The following is a 27,087-nucleotide window of genomic DNA, read 5'->3' as shown; positions in this document are numbered from 1 at the left end:
AAAGAATTACAAACTTCATTACAATTGAGATAGGTCTTCTGCTCTTCAGAAGATGCTCTTAAGAGAATGAAAGACAAGCCACTAGCTGGGAAACATTATTTTTCCAACACATTTGTCAAAGGACACAAACTGAAAACACAAATAACTCTCAATATTCAGTAGGAGTCTATGCAATGTTTTAAAAATCAGTAAAATATATGAACAGCTATCATCAAAGAAGTTACATGAATGGCAAAATATGAAAAGATGCTCAACATCATTAGTTATAACAAGCATACAAATTAAAACCAGAGTGAAGTACCATGGTGCCCCTACTGGAATGTCTCAAATGTAAGAGAATGACCACACACGAGCACACGGCTGCTGGGACCACACACGAGCACACGGCTGCCGGGACCACACACGAGCACACTGCTGCCGGGACCACACACGAGCACACTGCTGCCGGGACCACACACGAGCACACTGCTGCCGGGACCACACTGCTGCCGGGACCACACACGAGCACACTGCTGCCGGGACCACACACGAGCACACTGCTGCCGGGACCACACACGAGCACACGGCTGCCGGGACCACACACGAGCACACGGCTGCGGGACCACACCCGAGCACACGTGGCGGCTGGCCGGGACACACACCGAGGCAGCACTGGCTGCCCGGGACCACACACGGCACGACGGCTGCCGGGAGCCCACACACCGAGCTCACGGCTGCGGGACGCCACACTGCTGCGCGGGACGCGACACACGAGCCCACACTGCTGCGCGGGACCACACACGAGACACTGCTGCCGGGACCACACACGAGGGCACCACGGCCTGCCGGGACCACACCCGAGCACACGGGCGGCCGGCTGCCGGGACGGGCACACAGCGAGCACACTGGGCTGCACGGACCACACTGCTGCCGGACACACACAGCACACTGCTGCGGACCCACACAGCCACTGCTGGCCGGACCGAGCACACATCAGCACTGCTGCGGGACCTACACACGAGGCACACGGCTGCGGGACGCACACACGAAGCACACTGCTGGCCGGACCAGCACACGAGCACAACGGCTGCCGGGGACCACACACGAGCACACTGCTGGCCAGGACCGACACTGGGCTGCCGGGACTACAGACGAGGGCACACTGCTGCGGGACGCACCAGCGAAGGGCACACCGGCTGCCGGGAGCCTACACACGAGCACTACGGCTGCCGGGACCACACACGAGCACAGCGGCTGCCGGGGGGGCCACCACACGAGCCACACGGCTGCCGGCGCACACGAGCACACGGCTGCCGGGGCCACACACGAGCACACGGCTGCCGGGGCCACACACGAGCACACTGCTGCCGGGGCCATACACGAGCACACTGCTGCTGGGACCATACACGAGCACACTGCTGCTGGGAACGTAAGATGGTACAAGCACTTTGGAAAAAAGGGTGGCAGTTTCATAAAAACTAACATGCACCTACCACATGTCCCAGAGATCCCACTTCTAGGGATTTACCCAAGAGAAACAAAAGCATATGCCCATGCAAAGACGTGTACAAGAATGCTCCCAGCAGCTTTATGAACAGTAGTCAAAAGCTGGAGACAACCCAAATGTCCATCACTAGCTGAATGAATACACCAATTGTGGTATATCCACAACATGGAATATTATTTAGCAATAAAAAGTAATGAACTATTAATAGACATATGGATGCATCTCAAAATAATTATGCTGAGTGAAAGAAGCTCGGCAAAAAAGAATACAAACTATGATTCCACTTACATAAAATCAGAGAAAATGAAAACTAACTACAGCGCAGAAAGGAGGCAAGTCACTCTCCGGAAGGCAGGGAGAGGAACAGGGAGGGGGGACCACGAAGGGGCACAAAGTGCCTTTGGAGGTCATGGGTTTGTGCATTACCTTGATTGTGATAATAATTTTACAGGCAGACATTTATATCAACACTTACCAATTGTTCACTTTAAATATATGCAACTTATTACATGTTGATTATACATCAATGAAGCTATTATTTTAAAAAAGCAATCACCACCAAATGGAACTGACACTAAAAATTAGAGGTTAATTTGAATTACGAAAAAATAAGGAAAATTAATTTATTTTCATACATGGGTCAAATGTATACTCATTAAACAACATACAGTGTTAAAAATTATGAAACTGGGACAGAACTTTAGGTTAGACTGGTAGTTAAGGGTGAAGAGGAAAGGTTGCAGTAAAGATAGCTTTTTAAAGAAATTTTAAAACACATACAAACTCTACATGTGTACTTCCCTTCAGAGCTGCGGAGTCTTTCCAATTTCTTTTTACCCAAATTATTTAACAATGGGTCTTCTCTTATCTGATAGAGCCACATACCCACATATAGCACTGTGCTGTTAACAGAGAATGGGATAGGCTGATGCTGTTTATCAGCTGTTTTATAAGACAATTTTTCTTTGTGTTGTAGGGACACCAGTAAATTATATCCAAATTGAAAGCAATACTTCAGAAACAGAACTAGAGTAAACCTAACATACCAAGGAATTTTCTAAAATTTGACTTTTTTAAAAAGAAATAACATCTTATAATCAATCCTACTTTCTAATACTTTAAAATTTCCTTCAGCTACAGAAGAACAGGTATACAGTAGGCCCCTCTTATCTGCAGTTTCACTTTCCACAGTCTCAGTTAGCCACAGTCAACCAAGGTCTGGAAATACCAAATGGAAAAATCCAGAAATAAACAATTCTTAAGTTTTAAATTGCAAACCATTCTGCGTAGCATGATGAAATCTCATGCTGCCATCCCACTCCATCCCATCAGGGACATGAATCATCCCTTTGTCCAGCATATGCTATGCACCCTTTAGGTCACTCAGTAGCTATCTAGGTTATCAGGTCAACTGCTGTAGTACCACAGCACCAGTGTTCAAGTAACCCTCATTTTACTTAATAATGGCCCTAAAGCACAAGAGTAGCGGTGCTGGCTTATTATTATAATTGTTCTATTTTATTGTTGTTGATAATCTCTATTCCTAACTATAAATTAAACTTTATCATACAGATGTATGAATGTTTAAAAATATAGTATATATAGAGGGTTTGGTGCTCTCTCTGGTTTCAGGCATCTGCTAGGAAGCTTGGAACGTATCCGCCGTGGATAAGGGAGGACTACTGCATAAACCATACAAGCAGCTGTACAGATAACCACCCCGCTTACCACTCAAAAGCCACCACAGCAATGGGATGAATCCTGGACTCTCGCTGATGTATTTCAGGCCTTTCAAATTGATGCTTACATTGTACAGGGACATCAGCATCAGCCTGAAATGTAAAAGAAAAAGGTGTTGGAATGCTCCATCCACACTACATTTCACCCTAAACATATCTCCTAGTTAAGAGGAACTTAACGTATTTAGATATTCCCTCACATTTTAGATGTCCAATTCTACAATCTGGATAATGAGCATTGTAATATAACGTATGTGAAGTAATATCTGTCTATGTGAGGCTACAGGAAAATGGGAAACTTCAGCAATGATATCACATAATACCGCCTTTCATAGGCTCACATAATCAAGAGTCTCGAATGCAGAGAGGGTCCCACGGGAAACCTCACAAAACATATTTATTGATTCATCTCTTTTATGACCAATCCTGCATTAATATACAGGTTACTCTCAATTTGTAAGAGTACTGTACTCTCAAAGTTCAATTCAGGCCGGGTGCAGTGGCTCAAGCCTGTAATCCCAGCACTTTGGGAGGCCGAGACAGGCAGATCACGAGGTCAGGAGATCGAGACCATCCCGGCTAATGCGGTGAAACCCCGTCTCTACCAAAAAATACAAAAAACTAGCCGGGCGAGGTGGCGGGCGCCTGTAGTCCCAGCTACTTGGGAGGCTGAGGCAGGACAATGTCGTAAACCCGGGAGGCAGAGCTTGCAGTGAACTGAGATCCGGCCACTGCACTCCAGCCTGGGTGACAGGGCGAGTCTCCGTCTCAAAAAAAAAAAAAAAAAGTTCAATTCAGCCATCTAAAACCTAATGACATACTTTCATTCAATGAACATCACACGTGAGGTCCAGGTCGCCAGGTCAGGCCACAGGACTGCACAATCACAGTACAAGGAACGAAGAGTACTACAACCCAACCATCCCTCACAACCAACAGAGCGGTTTACTGAATAGGATAGGACTTTACAAGCTGTTTCAGGGTTGAACCATGGCTGGCAATGCAGAGTCTAGTGAAAGTCAGAAACTACAGGACTTCGGTTTCTGCAAACACTGCAAAATACAGAGAACCCAAACACTTTACACTGCAGAGCAATAAAAAGGCTAGACAAATATTTTTGCAAAGCCTTTGAAATAAAGAATGAGTTTGCAAGAAATGAAAGGAAAACACCTGTGATCAGGAACAAAGTAAGAGCACAAAATCTCAGAGGAAAGTGCAAAAGATGCTGCGATTCCAAAAGACTAGAGCTTCAGTTACAGTGGCTTCACGCAGAGGGACAGAGGGAAAAGCCTCAGAGAAACACGGGCATTCAGTTCACAGGCCCTGCAGAAACCAGAAGAGAGGAAACTTTCAAGCTTAGCATGAATTCACATTTTTGGCAGGCCTCAAAATCCCCAGGCCAGTAATTTTAATATAAAACAGAGTGGGAAAGAAGCTCCCCCAGCTTCCTGGACATTAAAGGGAAGGATCCTCAACCTTGTCTTCAAATAATTCCCCCAAATACATACTAGCAAATGAGAGTTCATAACAAAATCATAATATGACTCATGAGAAAAGAAGGCCAGGTGAGTAACAGCCAGCACAAAGAACCAATGACAGGGCTAGAACCAAAAATTTTTCAGATACTAGAAGTATCAACTGCAGAATGGAAAACTGGTATGTTTAATGGGTGAAGATAATTTTAAAAGAAAGTAAAACTATAATCGAGAAGCTAGGATTACTATTAGGAATAACCAGCCAATTCAAAAGTAACAGCAGAATTTACAAAACAGGAAAACAATAATTAAAATGTAAAACTCAAGGATAATTAGACACATGGAAAAGGAGAAATACTAAACAGAAAAACAGACCTTAAGAAACTACAGCAAGAAAGAAAAAACAGATGAAAGAGAGGCTAAAGTACAAGGAGGCGAAGATGAAAAGTTCAACATTCTTCCAAACAGGGTCCACAAAGAAAGAACAGAAAGAATGAAGGAAAAAAATATTTCAAAAATATTTTCCAGAAATGAGTAAATATAAACCCTCAGATTCAGGAGGCGCAAATAAATCTCAAGAAAGATAAAAAATTGGCCGGGCGCGGTGGCTCAAGCCTGTAATCCCAGCACTTTGGGAGGCCAAGACGGGCGGATCACGAGGTCAGGAGATTGAGACCATCCTGGCTAATGCGGTGAAACCCCGTCTCTACTAAAAAATACAAAAAAACTAGCCGGGCGAGGCGGCGGGCCACTGCAGTCCCAGCTACCCGGGAGGCTGAGGCAGGACAATGGTGTAAACCCAGGGGGCAGAGCTTGCAGTGAGCTGAGATCCGGTCACCACACTCCAGCCCGGGCGACAGAGCGAGACTCCGTCTCAAAAAAAAAAAAAAAAGAAAGAAAGAAAGATAAAAAATAAATACAAATCTACACACATCACAACCAAACTTTAGAAAATTAAAGACATATTTTGTAAAGCAGCCAGAGAGAAAGGATATATTACCTATAAAAGAGTAATTACACCAAAAGCTAAGCTCTCTATATCTACCAAGTATAAAGAGAAAATAATAAACAGAATTGTAAACCCAGCAAAAAGACTTTCAACAAAAGAGGTAAAGTAAAATACTGTCAAAGAAAATCTCAGACATTTTTAAACAAACAGATCTGAACTGGAAGAATTGGAAGGACAGACTTCGGAAAAAGGAAAATGACGTCAGAAGAATGTTCTGAGATACAAGGAGGGAGTAACTAAAGGGATGTGAGTGTACAGAAGTAAACACTGGGGGGTAAAAGCAGTCATTAAAATGTCTACTCTACGGGATTTTTGAAACTTTTCAACAGAGTTAGATACAGTCCATGAATCCATGTAATCCAGGATGTAAATATTAGAGCATTCTAAGATCTTTCTACTGTTTAGGTGAGAAAGAGATTAATTACTTTCACATATACCAAATGCATCAAATCATGCTTTAAAAAACGGGCTATCACTGAAAGACACAAGGGTAAACTTTCAAGACACTAGAAGAATAAAATGAACTCAGAACTTAGTGACTTTGAAAGAAAGATAACAGAGTAAGACCCTGTTGAAAGAAAGAATAAAAAAGGAACAAAAAGAGTAAGAAGAAGGGAGAGACAGAAGGAAGAAAGAGGGTGGGAGGAAGGGAAGGAGGAAGGAAGCAAGGGAGAAAGGGAAGGAGGGAAGGAAAGATAACGGAAAAATCATAATAAGAAGAAAAACAAAATATGACAGAATAAATGAATCCAATCACTTCATTAATCACAAATGTTAATGAACAAGCTATTCCTATTAAAAGGCATAGATTATAGATTGTTAAAGGAAAAACAAAATGCAACCATGGACTGTTTCACAGAAACACACCTGAAACAAAAGTCTCCAGAAAGGGGCCAGGAGTGGTGGCTCACACCTGTAATTCCAGCACTTTGGGAGGCCAGGGCGGGCACATCACTTGAGGCCAGGAGTTCAAGACCACCCTGGCCAACGTGGCAAAACCCTGTCTCTACTAAAAATATGAAAAATAGCCAGATGTGGTGATGGGCACCTGTAGTCCCAACTACTAGGGAGGCTGAGGCAGGAGAATCTCTTGAATGCAGGAGGTGGAGGTTGTAATGAAGCGAGATGGCACCACTACATTCCAGCCTGGGCAACAGAGTGAGCCTCTAAAAAAAAAAAGTTTGTGGAAAGTTGAAAGTAAAAGAATCGGAAAAGATATATCCAATACTAATGAAAAAAGAAGAAAGAGAAGGCTGAGGTAGCTACATTAACAGAAAAGAAAATAGACTAAGTGCAGTGACTCACGCTTATAATCCAACACTTTCAGAGGCTGAGGTGGGCAGATGGCTTGAGCTCAAGAGTTGGAGGCCAGCCTGGGCAACATGGCAAGACCCCGTCTCTGCAAAAAATATAAAAACAGCTGGGCATGATGGCACACCCCTGTGGTCCCAGCTACTGGAGCAGATGAGGTGGGAAGATCGCTTGAGCCCAGGCGGTCAAGGCTGCAATGAGCTGTGATAGTGCTACTACACTCCAGCCTGGGTAACAAGAGCAAGACCCTATCTCAAAAATAATAATTAAAAATAATATAATTTTAAAAGAAAGAAAAGTGGCCGGGCGCAGTGGCTCACGTCTGTAATCCCAGCACTTTGGGAGGCTGAGGTGGGCGGATCATGAGGTCAGGAGATTAAGATGATCCAGGCCAACACAGTGAAACCCCATCTCTACTACAAATACAAAAAATTAGCCGGGCGCGGTGGCGGGCGCCTGTCATCCCAGCTACTCGGGAGGCTGAGGCAGGAGAATGGCGTGAACCCGGGAAGCGGAGCTTGCAGTGAGCTGAGATCGCGCCACTGCACTCCAGCCTGGGTGACAGAGGGAGACTCTGTCTCAAAAAAAAAAAAAACAAAAACGAAAAAAGAAAATTAAAAGTACACTTCTATAAGAGTAAGTCAAAGAAATTATGAGGAAAATTGGGCAACTGAACAAGAATGAATATATACAAAAATAAAACTTGTGATGCTAGTGAAATACACACACACACACACACACAGCCTTAAATACTTATTCCAGAAAAAAATAGCTGCAGCAATGGCAGAATAACTTGCATTGGACTAACCGTCCCACTAATAAGAATCACAAATTCTGAACAAAATATAGGAACTATTTAAGGGGAATGGAAAGCAGCCAAAGGCAGGCAGAAAATGAGAAGTACCCCCTTGAAAGAAGAGGAGTGGCTCATGCCTGTAATCCCAGCACTTCGGGAGGCCAATATGGGAAGAACTGCTTGAGCCCAGGAATTCAAAACCAGCTTGGGCAACACAAAAAGATCCCATCTCTTCATTAAAAAACAAACAACAACAGAAAAAAGAAAACATTAGACAGGCACGGTGGCACATGCCTATAGTCTCAGCTACCCAGAAGGCTGAGGCAAGAGAACCACTTGAGCCTGGGGACGTCAAGGGCTGCAGGGTTATGATGGTGCCAGCCACTGCACTCCAGCCTGAGTGACAGAGCAGGACCCTGTCCCCCCACCCCCCAAAAAAAAAAAAAGAATTTTTTTTAGATAAAGAGGGCAAATACATTGAGGTTTAGGCAGGGCTACACAGCACCAGGCAGCCAGCCCTCAATCAGAAACCTGGGGATGCCCAGTTTCAGAAGTAAAACCACATAGTCCAGGGTCACCAGGGTGGAAAGAAAGGGAAAAAGATACCTAGAAAGGAGGGTTTCAGAACAAGGGAGCATTAAAGTGTGCACGAAAACCCTCCAAGGTTCTGGCCTCTAAATGACACAAGTGTAAGGCAGAGAAAGAGGGAGAGCTGCAAGGCAGAGGAATGAGGCACAGCTCTGCTGCAGACCATGTCCAGGGAGCCAGAGCTCAGGTATGAGTCAGGCAAAGCTGACGACCAGCTAGAATACACATACTTCTCTTCAACAGAGTCCAGAGCCTCCACAACCTACCTTCTGCCACCTCCACTACACATGCTATCAAATAAACACTGAACTAGCACTGCCGGCTAGGATGAGGAGAGTAAGCCACTTGCTTTGGGTGTAAATTTAAGGGAGTATCAACATGCCCAGTAGCCCATATTTTTTAACACTGTAATTCAATATTTTAAAAAATATATTTAAAAAGCCCTAATAAGCAAAACTTTAATGTTTTAGTTTTTTTTCCTACAGCTAAGGTCTCACTTTGTCACCCAGGCTGGAGTGCAGTGGCACAGTCATTGTTCGCTGCCACCTAGAATTCCTAGGCTCAAGCAATCCTCCTGCCTCAGCCTCCTGAGTAGCTGAGACTACAGGCACGTGCCACCATACCCAACTAATTTTTCAATTTTTTGTAGAGATGAGGTCTTGCCATCTTGCCAAGGCTGGTCTTGAATTCTTGGCCTCAGGCAATTTTCCCACGTCAGCCTCCCAAAGTGCTGGGATTACAGGCACAAGCCACTGTGCCCAGTCCAAAATTTTAAATAAAGATGGAACTGGTTAACAGTGCCATGCCAAGACATACTGGAGCCTAAGGCAAAAGGAAAAAATCATAACACTGACCAAGTTCATTGTTAAGGGACTAACTAAACATACTATGGTACATGTAACACATGCATGCCATAGAAAATTTCTATTATAGTTTTCTATTAAAATGTCTGGTTTCCCCACTACATTTTGTCAAAAGCAAGCTCCCAGCCTTGTCTTTATCATCTCACAAACTAGTATAGTAAGACTGGATGCAATAAGGACTCAAATTTTTTACTGAAAAGTGAATCAACTCTCAGTGATTAAGATCAAAATAAATAAAAGCCAAGGTCTTCCTTCTCTCCCATGTGACCATAGGCACTTTCTTTTTCTGTTGTTGTTTTTTTTGAGACGGGGTCTCGCTCTGTGGCCAAGTGAGACAGACAGGCTGGAGTGCAGTGGTGCAATCTCGGCTCCCTGCAACCTCCGCCTCCCGGGTTCCAGCAATTCTCCTGCCTCGGCCTCGTGAGTAGCTGGGACTACAGGCCTGTGCCACCACACCTGGCTAATTTTTGTACTTTTTTTTTTTTTTTAGTAGAGACAGGGTTTCACCATGTTGGCTAGGCTGGTCTCAAACTCCTGACCTCAGGTGACACGCCTGCCTTGGCTTCCCAAAGTACTGGGATTACAGGTGTGAGCCACCGTCCCTGGCTGACCATGGGCACTTTCAAAGTCCCTGGCAATGCTATGGAGCCAGAAAAGACAGAGCTATGCAAGCACCCTCCAGAGCAGGGTGCTCAGTTCTCAAAACAAGGTCCTCAGCATCCCAGCAGGCTACAAAATAAGGCACAATGAAAGTTCTTCCAAGTTTCACTGACAATTTTTACACGCATCCAAAAGCTACTCACTAGTAACCTGTTTAATGAGGTAGTAAGGGGTACTCAAATGTAGTGTTCATGAGGAAAATTTCGCACCTTAACTAGAATTTAGTGAGGTGTCGAATCCAGTGTTCCAAGAAGAGAAAACTTCCTGCTTCAGATCACAAACCCAGAGAGGCGGAATTCCTTCGAATTAAATATATTGCCCGTGGTTGCTTTCACACAGGCAGTAACAGCAGAACTGAGTCACTGCAACAGATATCATATGACCCCAAGAGCCTAAAATATTTTCTGTCTGACACTTTATGGAAAAAGTCTGCTGACCTCTGCCTTACAGCATGAAAATAAGATAAACCAATCTTCTGTATGTCTTAAAAAGCAAAGCTAGCATCTGGTAATAACTGTAATATAGGGCAACCTTCTGAAAAGATGGCCAGTTGAAATTCTTTGCTGACTGCCATTTAGATTTAAGGTGGCAAAAACAACTCCTAAGTTAGCAGAGGTCTTTACATTTTTATATTTGGTCAAAATCAGTTATCCTTAAGAAGCTAAAACGAAACACATACTTACAACAACCATGTCGCCACCTGAGACCTCACGTCACTGCCAAGATACATCTCACAGAAGACCAAAGACTTCTAGGTCACACTAGGTCACACAAGAGTTAGCAAAAAATAAACCCAAAAGATTCTGTTTCTTATGCAAGTGTTTTGTCTAATATAACATTTCTATTCCAACCAAAAATATCTGTAAATAGTGTATCAAGTTTCCAATTATCAAGTCTAAAGAGACTACCCATTCATTTTACTCTTCTAGTATTGAAATATTAAATGTCATTTCTTGGCCAGGTGCAGTGGCTCACGTCTGTAATCCCAGCACTCTGGGAGGCTGAGGCGGGCAGATCACTTGAGGTCAGGAGTTTGAGACCAGCCTGGCCAACATGGTGAAACCTCATCTCTACTAAAAGCACAAAAATTAGCTGGGCATGGTGGCACATTCCTGTAGTCCCAGCTACAGGAGGCTGAGGCAGGAGAATCACTTGAACTCGGGAGGCAGAGGTTGCAGTGAGCAAGATGGTACCACTGCACTGTAGCCTGGGCAATGAAGTGAGACTCAGTCTCAAAAAAAAAAAAAGGAAGGAATTTAGGAAGGAAGGAAAGAAAGAAAATGTTATTTCTCAAACTAGTGTACTAAGAGTTAGGCTTTTCCTTCCAATGACAAAAAAAAAAGTAGGAAAATTCTGCTTCCTACCGTAAACCTCAGCAAAAAGCCTGTTATAAATGGGGCTAATGGGCTCCAAAAGAGCAACTTCCCAGTCTCTGCAGTCTCAATCATCTCAGATCCATCTGACATTTAAAAGGACTGAAAAGATGGCTAAAATAAAAGTACTGGTGAACTCAAAACGCTACATAAGCAACACGAGTAACTCATCTTTGATAAAAAGCAAATTCTCTTTACCTAAATACACAAGGTCTCAGGGCTGAACAAGCTCAAGGTGTGAAAAGCAAGACAGCACTCCTCCACAGGCCAACACAACTGAGTCACTAAAGGTAAAAGTGACAACTTGACCACCTTATTCTTTATCTTGAGAGAAAATATAACTTGTAACCTACGAGTAACAGAATAAACACACCCAGTACTTCAAAACAAACTAGCAATAAAAATAAGTAAGAAAAAGGAGTATCTGTGAAGTTCACTGCCCAGAAACAAGCCAGTCAGTCATGGTAAACTGACCAAAATCTAAGAGCGCCAAATTAGCACCATAAAGTAATTCTACAGTACAGTAAGTAATAAAATTCCTACAAAAGACTGCATGTAATTTGAGAAAGCAACTGGCACAGCAATACTACATTTTTAGACCAAATTATTCTTGACAGAAACTTAAGAGGTCTACCAATTTTTTATTAGACAGAGTACAGTAACTAATGACCTAATAGACTTAGATTCTGTGCCTCTTTCCTCAGTCAAGTTAGAACCTAAAAACTTGTGGTCTATACCATGTCATCCTCAAATGTCTGTATGTTAATTCGTATATATTATGTTACAATGAAGACATACAAAAGGATATAAAGAATAATACAACACTCACCCCCCTGATTAAGAAAGAAACCTATAACCAGAGTTGAATTCCCTCTGTGAACGCCACCCAAAGGTGTGCTTCAGGGAGGGGTAACCACAGCTACGTCTGATATTTAAACTAGCCATGCACTGCTAATACTTTAGGTGCAGAATCATTTTTCTTTGTATGTCTGCATCAACAGCAGCATACTGCAGGCAACCTTCCACACCATGGCGAGATCCGTTTATGTTGATTTCTACAGTTCCAACCTATTTCCACTGATATATGCCAACTTTTTAATTAATCACAATTTATTTATCTATTCTCCAGCTTATAGACATTTAGGTAACTTCCTAGTTTGTGCTATTATAAACACCACTGCTATCACATTTTCTGTACAAGCATCCCGGTGTCCTATGGAAAACGTTCTCTGAAGTACACATGCAGACGGGGACTCTGTCCTCGGCATGTGCAGACGTAGCCTCCACAGACGCAGGCCAGCTGGCTCCACGTACCCTCCAGCAGCACATGGACAGGTGTAAGCTTCACTGTAGCTTCACGTCCAATCGGAAGCTTGTAATCATCAGACTGTGATCTTCTTCAATGAGAGGCACTGAAAAGGCATCTTATGGGTTATAATTTGCTTTCCACTGATTACTATGGAAAGCAAGAATCTTTCTCGTGTTTATGAAGCTGTTGCGTGTTTTATTCTGTAAATTTCCTGATTTTCTCTTTTGCCTATTTGTGTATTTGGTTATTTGCCTTTTCCTTATTGAAAAGGCCAAATAAGCAAATTACTTAGTTATACGAGCTTTTTTTAATGTACACAGAATGACCAAACTAGACAGGGTAAAACCCAAAAATGCCTTTCAGAAGAGCTGATGTTCACAGTACCATCTACCAATTTATAACTCAACAGAGACCAATTCAGTGGCGGGTAAGCACACTGTAGCTGAAAGCTGTACCACCTGGAAATAATACACATTAGTTCATAGGCCCCACATGACTTCCAGATATTGACTTTTGTTAATATCTGGAAATGATGAGGACTCTAAACTTAGGAATTTGAACGTTATCTAGATAGAGTTTGTCTTGAAAACATACTTCCTTCGTCAGAACAATTAATGGTAATGCAATGTCTTAAAATTATCTTACAAGATTCCTGATGATAACTTTCCTATCTAGAATTACTAAAGCTTTGACTGGAAACTGTTTAGAAACTCCATCATGTTTGAAGATTTCTTTTCAGCCAATACATACGTGAAAAAGGGACTGGGCCACCAAAATGCACAGTAACACTCTGTAGAACTTTTAATAACAAACAAGGGAGAACCACACCCAGAAAGTGGCGATTTGCTCTCACTCATCACGTAACATTTACTGAGCATATTTCTCTGTCCTGGACTCGAGGCTCTCCAGAAGTTTACAGGAAATGGGAGACAGACAAACAAAGCAACCAGTGAACAAAGTGTCGTACAAGCTTTACAGCTTCCTCTCTACACTTAGTTCTAAAAGGCTGCTGTTGTCTTAAGACATTTTGTGGAAACACTTCTGGAAGCATCTTTGAAAAATACAATCTGCACTGTGACTATTTCGGAAGAATTCTTTGGAAAACAGGAGCTTGTGGGTGGCTCTGCCCTACAGACGCAGCCACACATCTACTCCACAGAGAGGCAGGACAATACCATCACCCTGATTTGCCCACAAAGGTGAGCTGGTTTTCCTGCAGAGCTCACAGCTGCTTCTGAAGTCAACTGCACAAAGAACCCAGAAACTTCTCACAAGCCATATTCTCACTGATGACATCCTACTGGTGACACCTGGCGAAGATGCTGGGCGAGGATAAACCAATAGTAACTTCGAGAAACAGGAACCGTATAGAGCCCAAACTCCGAGAGGCATTTCTGTAACCCTCCACCCTGTGCCTGGATGAGACAACCTTGCTGAGCCACTGTTGTCCCACACATGCCAAATACTCCCCGGCCCCTGACAGTGAAATGTACTATGTCCGTTACCTTGGCTTGGTAAAAGTAGAGGTGGTCTCATCATAGACACTGCACCCCAACTGCAAATCCAGGGAGAGTGTCATCCTGAGAACCAAGTGACCATTTAGGAATGTGGGTAGCTCCCGCCCTGGAGGCCTCTCTCCTCACTCCAGGTGAAGAACCACCTTAAACTCTGGGCCTTCCGCCATCCCCTTCAATAACACCTCCAGCAGGTCCGACCTGAGGAGCCACTAGCAAAGATGTGAAAAGGCCTTTCATGGCCTACTCAACAAGGACTGGTAAAATCACAGGCAGTATGGGCACTGAGGAAAAAAAATAACCTGGCCTCCATAAGAAAGTACAAAAAAAGGCAGGGAAACTTTAAAGGCTGGAGAAATCCACAAATCCAATATAAAAAATAAGAATAATTGCAGTTGCCCAAGTGTTACCAAGTATCAAGGCGAATGGAAACACCAGGGTCACGTGGCAGCAGTGGAGAAACAGCCACAGAAAGGAGACTGGGCCCTCCACATGCAGCTCAGTGCCAGGACAGCACTCAGGGCCCCCCGCAATCCAAGGTCCGGGCACAGCACAAATCCTGCCCACATCAGGCCCTGGGAGCACAAGCCTGGGTGACCAGTGGCCGGAGGTGAAGGAAATGGACTGAGGTGGTGATGATGTGGGACGCTCCTGACATGTGTCATCCCATGGCTGAATGACGAAGGAGAAATACACAGAGAAGAAACAGACAGGACCCCACCGGGGACAAGCCACCAGCTGACTGCACTGAACCGCCCCAGCCTTGGTGACAGAGCTCACCCTGCACACAGTTCTGTCAAGTGGTCATTTCCAGCAGACAGCTGAGAGGTTGATGGGAATGGGGAAAATAACCCGTGGGGTATGGCTGTCAAGACCGAAAAGCTACGACCACTACAATAAACAGAATCCAGCCAGCCTGCTGGCAGCACCAACCACCTTGAGGGGTCTCCAAGGTCAGCTGGTGTGTCTGGCCACCACATGCTGGAAGTTCCTAGATTTGGAGAGTAACAAACATGGCCTTCATTAAAAAGGTAGATGAACTAGCAACAGCTTGAACCCATATGGCTGGGGAGGCTATGCCACTGAAAGAACTCACAGAGGCCGAGTCGCAACAATGTCCCAGGTACAACCCTATGAGTGTTTGCCACAAAAGAGATGGACATGTAGCCCAAGGGCAGAATCGAGTCTCATCCACCACTGACCTACAGGGCCCACAGGGATTTCAGGTAGAAGCAAAAGGAATACACCATGAGCCAGCTCTGCATTCTGGGAAAATGCAACATGTCATGATAAACCCAGGGTGGCTAGTGGTTTGAAAGGGCAGCCATGGCCTGGGAGACAAAAGGCTGAACAGGAGCCAGTGGAGCGGGAGTGCTAGAAATACTGGAGCAAGAGGTGACAGGCAACAGGGCACATCCCAGAGGAAGGCTCAATACAGAGGCAGGAAGATTACACACACACACCCCACAGCACACACTCCACACCACACCACACACACGAGTCACACACCCATCACACACACATCACACACACCACACCACACACACGTTACACACACCTGTCGCACACATCACACATACCACGCCACACACCAGTCACACACACCGGTCACACCACACACCACTCACATCACACACCACACACACAACACACCCACCACACACACACCACACAGTACGTGCACCTTACGTACACACCACACACACACACCACACCACACACACACCACCATAAACACACCACACATACCACACACACACATCATACGCCACACACCACACACACACCACACACAATCATACACCACACACACACCACCATAAACACACCACACATACCACACACACACACATCATACACCACACAATAAAACCACACACACACACACACACCACATACCACAGACCACACACACCACACACACACCAGCTGACTGCACTAACCGCCCCAGCCTTGGCTGACAGAGCCCACACGCACATCTCACACCACACACACCATACGCACACCACTCGCACACTGTGTACCACACCACACACACTGCACACACACCACACACCGTACACACATCACACACACCACTCTACACACACATCACACACGACACACACATCACACCACATACCACACACATCACACACGCCACACACACCACACACCATACACCACACATACTACACATCACACACCACACATCACACACACACCACACACACACACCACACACACATCACACACACCACACACACACACACACACACCACATACCACAGACCACACACACCACACACACACCAGCTGACTGCACTAACCGCCCCAGCCTTGGCTGACAGAGCCCACACCCACACCACACACCACACACACCACACACCCACATCACACACCACACACACATATCACACACCACAGATCACACACACACCACACACACCACACCCCACACACCATATACAACACACCAGCTGACTGCACCAACTGCCCCAGCCTTGACTGAGCCCACAAACACACATCACCCACCTAACACACACACCACACACCACACACACACCACACACACCCACATTCCCCACACACACCCCACGCACACTCCAACACACATACACCCCCACATATGCAGCCCACACACCCCCACACGCCACACACACACACACACCACACACGCCCACACATATCCCCCCCCACACCTTCCACACACACACATACCCCATACCCTCTACATATACATACACACCACAAACATCCCCCAACATACACATACCACACCCACATCTCCCCCTACACACAAAATACACACATCCCAATCCCCCATAGTCCCACATATACAGACACACCACAGTCACACACATCACATGACACCCACCTCCCCGACCATATATACACACACACCACACACATTCCCTCACACTCACACCATAAACATGCCCCAAACACATACACACAATACACACCAGACACCCCAAAAAACACCCACATACACATACACCACACACAAAATACATCCCAACCCCCCAACCCCCCCCCACATACACACACCCACACCCACACCATACACACACACATCCAGGCCATATGTGCCTCTGACATGTAAAAGGAAAAAGCAAAAGTGAGTGGAATAAACAAGGGAGGGCCAAGCTGAGGTGGCCAAACTCACACCCTTGACTCTGTATGGCAGGAAGTACAGCCGCCTGCTGGGACACCCACCTGCAGAGGAAGAGCAGAGCAGGGAGGCCGTGAGGGTCACACCCGAGGTCTGCCTCCACCACTGTGGAAATGAGTGGGAGATAAGTAAGGACATAGAGGAGGATCCCAGGGTGCTGGAAACCAGGAGAAATGACGAGAGTCCGTGCACACAGGAAAGCTTCTTCCCAAACCTCACTAAGCAGCCCCAGCTGTAGGAACAGAGAAGGAGGATGGCTGGGCTGGTCCAAGGTTGAAAGCATCAGGAAATGTGAGTGATGGACACTGGGGCTGGGTGAGCTAGTGGGAGGGGAGGCCATGGAGGCAATGGTGTCAGCAGGAGGAAGGAGGAGGAGCAGGAGATCTTGCAGTTTAGAGGGAACAATGGTAGGAAAAGGAGGCAAGGAGGAAAGGAGGTACTGCCTGAGTGCTACAGCAGTGTTTACCAGACAGTCCACCTGATGACCATGTGCAGGGTCTGGCCCAAGGCAGACTACTGCCACAGTGAAGGGCACAGCAAATCTTGGGAGCTGAGAAAGGCATGTGACCTTGAAATTAGATTGTTGAATGAATCACCCCTAAACATGTTCAAGTCATTCAAGATAGCGGGAAATGGGGAGGGGGACACCAACAAGCCAGTACTCGGTGAACAAGAGAAATACCTGGGTGGTCAGAAAAGTGCAGTGATGAGAAAGGCTGGATGTGAAGAGAGCCAACTGGTTGCTTGAATTTTCAAGGAGGAAAAATTTTTGTATGAGATTGGAAGAGAAAGAGCCTTCTAAAGAGCATTCTGGGACATTTCATTAAAAATAAAAATGGGCAGCTAGAAGAAACACATCCCCTAAGAACTGGAATAAGACAGAGATATCCACTCTTACCGCACCTATTCAACACAGAACTGAAGGCCGGGTGTGGTGGCTCGCACTCGTAGTCCCAGCACTTTTGGAAGAGCCAAGGAAGGCAGATCACTTGAGCTCAGGAGTTCGAGACCAGCCTGCACAACATGGTGAAACCCTGTCTCTACAAAAAAATACAGAAATTAGTCAGGTGTGATGGCACACACCTGTAGTCCCAGCTACTCAGGATGCTCAAGCAGGAGAATCGCTTGAGATCAGGAGGTCGAGGCTGCAGTGAGTCGTGGTCATGCCACTGCACCACAGCCTGGGTAAAAGAGTGAGATCCTGTCTCAAAAAAAAAAAAAAAAAAAGGTTCAAGCCGAGAGCCAAATCAAGAATACAATCCTATTTACAGCAGCCACACACACACACACAAAAAAAAAACCTAGGAATACATCTAACCAAGGAGATGAAAGATCTCTTCAAGAAGAACTACGAAACACTGCTGAAAGAAGTATCATAGATGGCACAACTGGAAAAACATTCCATGTTCATGGACTGGAAGAATCAATATCATGAAAATGTCCATACTGCCCAAAGCAATCTACAGATTCAATGCTATTGCTATTAAATTGCCAACACCATTTTTCATAGAATTAGAATAAACTCTTCTAAAATTCTTATAGAACCAAAAAAGAGCCCAAATAGCCAAAGCAACCCTAAGAAATAAGAACAAAGCCAGAGCCATCACATTGCCCATCTTCAAACTATACTACCAGGCTATACTAACTAAAACAGCATGACATTGGTACAAAAATAAACACATAGACCAATGAAACACAATACAGAACCCAGAAATTAAAGCTGCACACCTACAGCCAATTGATCTTTGACAAAATTGACAAAAATAAGCAATGAGGAAAGGACTCCCTGTTCAATAAATGGTGCTGGGAAAAATGGCTAACCATATGCATACAAATGAAACTGGACCCCTACCTCTAACCACAGATAAAAATTAACTCAAGATGGACTAAGGACTTAAATGTAAGACCTCAAACTATAAAAGTCCTAGAACAAAATCTAGGAAATAGTCTTCTGGACATTGGGCTAGGCAAAGAATTTGACTAAGTCCTCAAAAGCAATTGCAACAAAACCAAAAATTGACAGTTGGGACCTAATTAAACTAAAGAACTTCTCCATAGCAAAAGAAACTATCAGCAGAGTAAACAGACAACCTACAGAATGGGAGAAAATATTCACAAACTATGGATCCAACAAAAGTCTAATATCCAGAATCTATAGGGAAGTTAAGTTAAACAAATCAACAAGAAAAAAACACATAACCTCATTAAAAAGCGGGAACAGAGCAAGAACAGACACTTCTTTTTTTTTTTTTTTTTTGGAGACGGAGTCTCGCTCTGTCGCCCGGGCTGGAGTGCAGTGGCCAGATCTCAGCTCACTGCAAGCGCCGCCTCGGGTTCACGCCATTCTCCTGCCTCAGCCTCCCAAGTAGCTGGGACTACAGGCGCTGCCACCTCGCTAGTTTTTTGTATTTTTTAGTAGAGACGGGGTTTCACCGTGTTCGCCAGGATGGTCTCGATCTCCTGACCTTGTGATCCGCCCGTCTCGGCCTCCCAAAGTGCTGGCATTACAGGCTTGAGCCACCGCGCCCGGCCAAGAACAGACACTTCTTAGAAGAAGACATATAAGCAGCCAACAAAACAAGAAAAAAATGCCCAACATCACTAGTCATCAGGGAAATGCAAACCAAAACCACAATGAGATACCATCTCACAACAGTCAGAATGGCTCTTATTAGAAAGTCAAAAAACAACATGTTGGCAAAACTATGGAAAAAAAGGAACTCTTATACACTGTGGGTGGGAATGTAAATTAATTCAGCACCTATGGAAAGCAGTTTGGAGATTTCTCAAAGAACTAAAAATAGACCTAGCATTCAACCCAGCAATCCCATTACTTGGTAAATAGCCAAAGGAAAATAAAATTGTTCCACCAAAAAGACACCTGCCCTTATATGTTTATCACAACACTGCTCACAATAGCAAAGATAAGTGGTGATTCATGCCTGAAACCCCAGCACTTTGGGAGGCTGGGGTGAAAGGATCACTTGAGTCCAGGAGTTCAAGACTAGCCTGGACAAGAAAGTGAGACTGCTATCGCTACCAAAAAAAAAAAAAAAAAAATTTAAATTGGCCAGGTGTTATGTCACATGCCTGTAATCCCAGGTACCCAGGTACTTGGGAGGCTGAGGCAGAAGGACTGCTTGAGCCCAGGAGTTTCAGACTGCAGTGAGATAAGACAGCACCACTGCATTCCAGTGTGGATGGAACAGCCAGACCCTGTCTCAAAAAACAAAACTAAACAAAACAAAAATAGCAAAGGCATAGAATCAACCGAGGTGTCCATCAACAGTGGATTGGATAAAGAAAATGTGGTACATACAAGTCATGGAATACTATGCAGGCAGAAAAAAAAGAACAACACCATGTCCTTTGCAGCAACATTTATTCTAAATGAACTAATCCAGAAGTAGAAAACCAAATACTGCATGTTCTCACTTGCAAGTGGGAGTTAAACCCTTGGTATACATGGACATAAAGATGGGAACAAGAGACACTGAAGACTCCAAAAGGAGAGAAGGAGGGAGAGGAACCAGGACTGAAAAACCTATTGGACACTATGTTTACTATCTGAGTGACAGACTCAATAGAAGCCCAAGCCTCAGCGTCACGGGATATACTCTTGTAACAAACCTGCACATGTACCCCCTGAATTTAAAATTTAAATTTAAATTTTTTTTAAAAATGAGCAACTAGGAAAAAAATAACCCCTATCTCTGGGTCTAAGGTACTAACTGCTGAGAATTAGTGACCTTCGATCACAAAAGTGGCAGTGAAAGTGTAGTTCTCCAGAGAGAGGCAAGCTATACCGAAGGCAGGGGGAGGCCAGGAAGAAAAGAGGCTGATTTATAGCAGGAGAAAGGAAGTCCTGGGGCTCCAGAGGACTCAAGGGTGGGCGTTAGTGAAGCAGGGGAGGTGAAAAGAGGAGAGAACAGTGCCTTGGAAATGAGAGTGAGAGGGAACAAGCCATGAGCATGTTGGAAGGCAGCCAAAGATCCCAGCGGGAAGGTCTCTCTCAGGCTGGTGCATGCTGAGATCCCGAGTCAGGATAGAGGCTAAACACGCGGCTTTGCTCAGTGGCCAAACGGAAGACTGCCAAGAAAGTCAGTGAATGGCTCAGAAGGCAATTCTCCCCATTTCCCACTGAAATCAGCAAGAGCTCACCAGGACCCAAAGGCACAAAGCTCCAGGGACTGGAACCAGAGAGGCTAGAAGTGACCCAGCCCTCACACACAGCTTCACCTTGGAAGCTGAAGGGGGACTTTAGCTGGCCCATAAATATGGACCTTGTACAGACCACAGAAACAAAAGAGGCAATGGACTAGTATCCAGAACACACAACTACAGCACATCACTAAGAAAAATGCAGCCCAACAGGAAAGTGGGCACAAGACACAGACGGGCGACTCAAAGGAAAAACTGGAATGGTACAAACACGTGAAGAGTCTCAACCTCACTGGCAATCTAAATCTGAAGGAAGGGAGAGAAGGACAAAGACACACAGATGATAGGCAGATGATAAAAATACTCTTTAAGGCCAGGTGCAGTGGCTCATGCCGTAATCCCAACACTCTGGGAGGCCGAGGTAGGTGGATCACTTGAGCTTAGGAGTTTGAGACCAGCCTGGGCAACAAGGTGAGACCCTGTCTCTACAAAAAATACAAAAAAAAAGGCAAGGCACGGTGGTTCACGCCTGTAATCCCAGCACTTTGGGAGGCCGAGGCGGGCGGATCACGAGGTCAGGAGACCAAGACCATCCTGGCTAACATAACGAAACCCCATCTCTACTAAAAATACAAAAAATTAGCCGGGCATGGTGGCGGGCGCCTGTAGTCCCAGCTACTCTGGAGGCTGAGGCAGGAGAATGGCGGGAACCCAGGAGGCGGAGCTTGCAGTGAGCCGAGATCATGCCACTGCACTCCAGCCTGGGCCACAGAGCGAGACTGCATCTCAAAAAAAAAAAAAAAAAAAAAATTAGCTGGGCATGGTGGCATGATGAGTAGCTGGGACCCCAGTTACTCAGGAGGCTCAGATAGGAGGATCACTTGAGCCCCAGAGGTCGGGGCTACAGTGAGCCATGATTGCACCACTGCACTCCAACCTGGGTGACACAGCAAGACCCGGTCTCTCACCTTCTTCCCCCCCGCACCTCTCTCTCTCTCTCCATATATATATATATATATATATATATATATATATATTTTTTTTTTTTTTTTTTTTTTTTTTTTTTTCTTTAGAGGAATATAATAAACAGTGAAGTGCTGACAAGGACGTGGGAAACACAAATAGTGGCATGGTGCAGGTAGAAATGTACACTATGGTGACCAATTTGGCAGTATCTTATCAAACTGAAAATGTCCACGTCCTACTTCTCAAATCTTTCTTCTGGGAAAACTCCTAGAGGAACTCTCAGACAGGTTAGCAAATACTTTATCAAGGATGTTCACTACAGCATTATATTTGTCAAGTAAAACCTTCAAGTCAGGGAAGGATAATCCAAATATTACATCTCCTTTGATGCAAGGTACTTAAAAGGAATGAACTAGATAGATCCACAAGCACTTTGTAAAATTATACCCCCAAACAAAACCCTCCATGCCAGCCTGGGCAACATGGAGAGACCCAGTCTCTACAAAAAATTTTTTTTTAATTTGGCCAGGCACGGTGGCTCACGCCTATAATCCCAGCATTTTGGGAGGCCAAGGCAGGTGGATCGCAAGGTCAGGAGATCAAGATCATCCTGCCTAACACAGTGAAACCCCATCTCTACTAAAAAAATAAAAATAAATAAAAAATTAGCCAGGTGTGGTGGCGGACGCCTGTAGTCCCACCTACTTGGGAGGCTGAGGCAGGAGAACAGCGTGAACCCGGAAGGCGGAGCTTGCAGTGAGCCGAGATGGCACCACTGCACTCCAGCCTAGGTGACAGAGCGAGACTCCATCTCAAAAAAAAAAATTTTTTTTTTAATTTAACAATTAGCCAGGCATAGTGGCATGCACCAATGGTCCCAGCTACTCAGGAGGTTGAGCTAGGAGGATAACTTAAGCCTAAGAGGTCAAGGCTGCAGTCAGCCATGTTCACACCACTATGCTCCAGCCTGGGTTACAAAGCAAGACTCTGTCTAAAAAAAAAAAAAAAAAAAAAAAAAAAAAAAAAAAAAAAAAAAAAAAAAAAAAAAATTGCATATATGTATATATGTATTATTTATGTATATATATTTGTTAGTACAAAATATTAAAATGGACTAGAAAGCCTGATTCTGGATAAGATGGCCTGAACACACCCTCCATTCTCGCTTCCACTGAACGCAGCTATAAATTCCAAAGAGAATACATGAAGCAGCTATTTGAGGACTCTGAAAAGTAAACAGTAGCAGGCAGATAGGGGAAGATGATGAAAATTTTAAGAACCACTAAACCAGCAGTGAGTTTACCACTTTTTCCTCTAGTGTCCTTGGCCTGGACTCAAGGGAGCTGCAAACCCAGAAGTAGCCCTGAGCCACACAGAGAGCACCAGAAGAAGGGCTCTAGTGAGGCTCAAGGAGTGGGAAAAGAGTCTCCTGCCAGCAACCAAGCATGGTGGCAGTGAGGGCATCCCCCAGGTAACTCAAACGCTGTGAGAAAGGCATTCTTTCCTTACACTTGAAAGCTCTAAGAGCTTCTCAACTCTTGCTGCAGGGCGGGATGAAGGCACAGTTGCAGGCGCTTAGACGCAGCAGGGTATATGAAGCCACAGCATTGCAGGTGGGGACTGAAAAAGGCAGTCCCAGACAACGAAAACGTACCCGAGAGTTAACAGCTCCGAAAAGTGACCCCACAAAGTTGTTTATAAATTCCTGGCCTCATCCCAAGTGGTGCCTGTGTGGATCTGATCATAAACAGCATCTGAAAGACGCTTCACTGAAAATCCAGACCACCCAAGTCTCAGACTGGCCACTGGGCGGCACTCACAAGGGGCAGTTCCAATAGCACTGGAAAGACTCTTTGAAAACAGAACACACTCAAAGCAAACAGAGAAAAGGCTGGCTGGAATCTGACCCGAAGGGGTTGACTGCCTGTGAAAATATAAACACCAGCATTTCCCAAGGATTTAAACAAGATGTCCAGGATAAATCCAAATTACTTGGCATATGAAGAAACAGGAAAATCTAAACTGACACGGGAAAAAACAACCAAGAGACACCGAGGCCAGGATGACACAGATGTTGGAAGCACCTGGCACAGACTTGACAGAAGCTCTTACTTTTAAAAAGTGCTCCACAGCAGGGCATTGTGGCACATGCCTGTAGTCCCAGCTACTCAGGAGGCTGAGGTGGAAGGATTACTTGAACGCCTAGGAGTTCGAGGCCAGCCTGGGCAATGTATGCAGAGACTCGGTCTCTTTAAAAAAAAAAAATTAAAACATAAAGATGCTCTAAGAAGTCAAAGGCAACACTCAGAACGAACGGTGTGAGTGACAGAATCTTACACTGCCCCACTCCCCAAGATTTCCTGCCCTAATCTCTGGGACTATAAATTATCACACGCTGATGATGTCATTGCCTGGAAAGGCGGATTCTGTAGATGCAATTAAGGTACACTGACTCAAGTGTTATCAAAAGGAGTTTATCCAGGTATGCCTAATCTAAACACACAAATCTATAAGAAGCAGGGTTTTTGCCTTCTTGAAGTAAATTTTTTAACAAAAGAATAAAAGCAGAGAGAGTTTCATCTTGCTGGCAGACGAAGAGGAAGTCTCGGAGACTGGAAACGTGGGAAGGATTCAAAGAGCGACTGTGGCGTGAAGACGGGGCCCCTGTGAGAAGCAACGCAAGCTGTCTCAGCCGCTGACCCACAGCTGAGCAGCCAGCCGGGAAACAGGGAACTTGGTCCTAGAAACCAAGACACTGGACTCTGCCAGCAACTTCAAAGTGCCCAGAAGCAGATTCCTCCCCCAGAGTCTCTGAAAAGATCCCGCCCTGGAAAACACCTCACTTTTGACCTATGCAGAGAACCTCTCAAACCCACTCAGACTTCTGACTTACCAAACTATGAAATAATAAATGGTGGTGTTTTAGCCACCAAGTTGGTGATCATTTGTTACATAAAAAATAGAAAACAAATACAGATTGTGGTACCTGGAAGTGGGGTGCTACCACGACAAATACCTATTTAAATTCATTTTGACATAACCACGAAGTATCATGCGATAGGCTTTGGGACTCACTGATTGCTCTAAGGCAAGAACATTCCTTCCTTAAATTTATTTTCTAAAATGCTATGTAAGAGATAGTATATCCCTTAACTTCTCCAGTCAATTTATTTCTCCGAGTATTTAGAACTACCACCAAAATTAACTGTGTTTACTTGAAGAGAGGCCCAATCAGCATAGTCTGATTAATATGTACATAGAGTTAACTTGTTAACATTATCCACCATACACTTTGAGTTTGGTACACTGTCCTGGCTTCAAGTCTCCCAGAAGCTGCAATATGGTGTCCAAGAGCACCCGGCTTGAATTCACCAAGAATTCACGACCACATGCTATGGCAGCAACATCTGCAACAGAAAATGAAACAAAGCATCAAGATCATGTGACTTCAGAACCTAGACGATTGTGTGCACAACAGAGTATTTGTTGCTGTTTCTCTTCCAAAAGACCTAATGAAAACACAGCTGACAACGAGACATATAAAAATGAAACTGCTAGGCATGGTGGTTCACACCTGTAATCCCAACGTTTTGAGAGACTGAGGTGGGAGGATTGCTTGAGTCCACAAGTTCAAGACCAGCCTGGGCAACATAGCAAGACCCTATCTCTACAAAAAATTTAAAAATTAGCTGGGCATGGTGTGTGCACCTGTAGTCCTAGTTATTCAGGAGGTGGAGGCAGAAGGATTGCTTGAGCCCAGGAGGTAGAGGCTGCAGTGAGCCATGATCATACCACTGCACTCCAGCCTGGGTGACAGAGCAAAGTTCTGTCTCAAAAAAAAAAAAAAAAAAAAAAAAAGTATTATAACAAAAGTGACAGCCCAGAAAGAATCACTGACAACCACAAGAGTTACTGAAATATTAAGTAATGTGCACTGTAATTAGCAAGCACCTAAAGAGTGAAACAGAGCCCTGGAATCTAACCATGTCTGCAGTCACTATGCTCCTGAGTGCTGCATTAATCAGCTGTGGGCAGGCAGAGTCCAAACATAAGGTGGGGGCTGATTGTCTTATCTAGGACTGAGGATGTGAAAATTCACTTTTAATAAGATCCATAATCTGAAAACCCAAAATCCAAAATGCTCCACAATCTAAAAATTTTTGAGCACTGACAAAGATGCACAAAGGTCATGCTCACAGAGCATTGCAGATTTCAGATTTTTGAATTAGAGTGTTGAACCAGCAGGTATAATGTAAGTATTCCAAAATCCAAAACACTTCTGGTCCCAGGCATTTCAGATAAAGAATATTCAATCTATATTTGCTAATAACTTTTAGCCATGATACAAAACTGAAATTATATGTAGTCAAAAAAGAGTATGAAAATTGATTTTGAAGAAAACTTATTTTCTCAATTTTATGTCCCATTGTGGATAAGCAAGTATCCCATTTCCTCATGCCTGAGACCCTGCAAATTGGCCTGAAGACCAGATCAAGTGATTACACTGCTCCCAATGGGCAGTGCTACAGATATCTCCAGATGTTGGAGAGCAGCAAACTGTCCCTGCCAAGCCTGACCAAACTGTAGACCCATGAGCAAAATAAATGTTAAGACTTTATATTTTGAGGAGGTTTGTTACTCAGCAACAGAAAACAAAAACATTACTAATACATCGCTGAAGAA

At 44.6% G+C, this 27,087-nt stretch overlaps 1 protein-coding gene across 1 annotated transcript in view; it reads right to left on the bottom strand.

The window, feature by feature from the left end:
• Positions 1-2,616: 2,616 nt before the first annotated feature.
• The window catches only part of HSF2BP (heat shock transcription factor 2 binding protein), a 64,980-nt gene continuing 40,509 nt past the window's right edge, over positions 2,617-27,087 (bottom strand). The window contains exons 7-9 of the mRNA XM_017888662.1: positions 25,694-25,811; positions 3,184-3,318; positions 2,617-2,620 (exon numbers count right to left, since the gene is read on the bottom strand). Of these exons, the coding sequence (XP_017744151.1) occupies positions 2,617-2,620; positions 3,184-3,318; positions 25,694-25,811 (257 nt within the window). The remainder of the gene's footprint in view (positions 2,621-3,183; positions 3,319-25,693; positions 25,812-27,087) is intronic.

This window comes from Rhinopithecus bieti, unplaced genomic scaffold, assembly GCF_001698545.2.
Source record: "Rhinopithecus bieti isolate Rb0 unplaced genomic scaffold, ASM169854v2 scaffold_18153, whole genome shotgun sequence".
NCBI classification, from domain to species: Eukaryota; Metazoa; Chordata; class Mammalia; order Primates; family Cercopithecidae; genus Rhinopithecus; species Rhinopithecus bieti.
The sequence above is the reverse complement of the archived record's forward strand: the minus strand, read 5'-3'. Positions and strand labels throughout refer to the sequence as shown.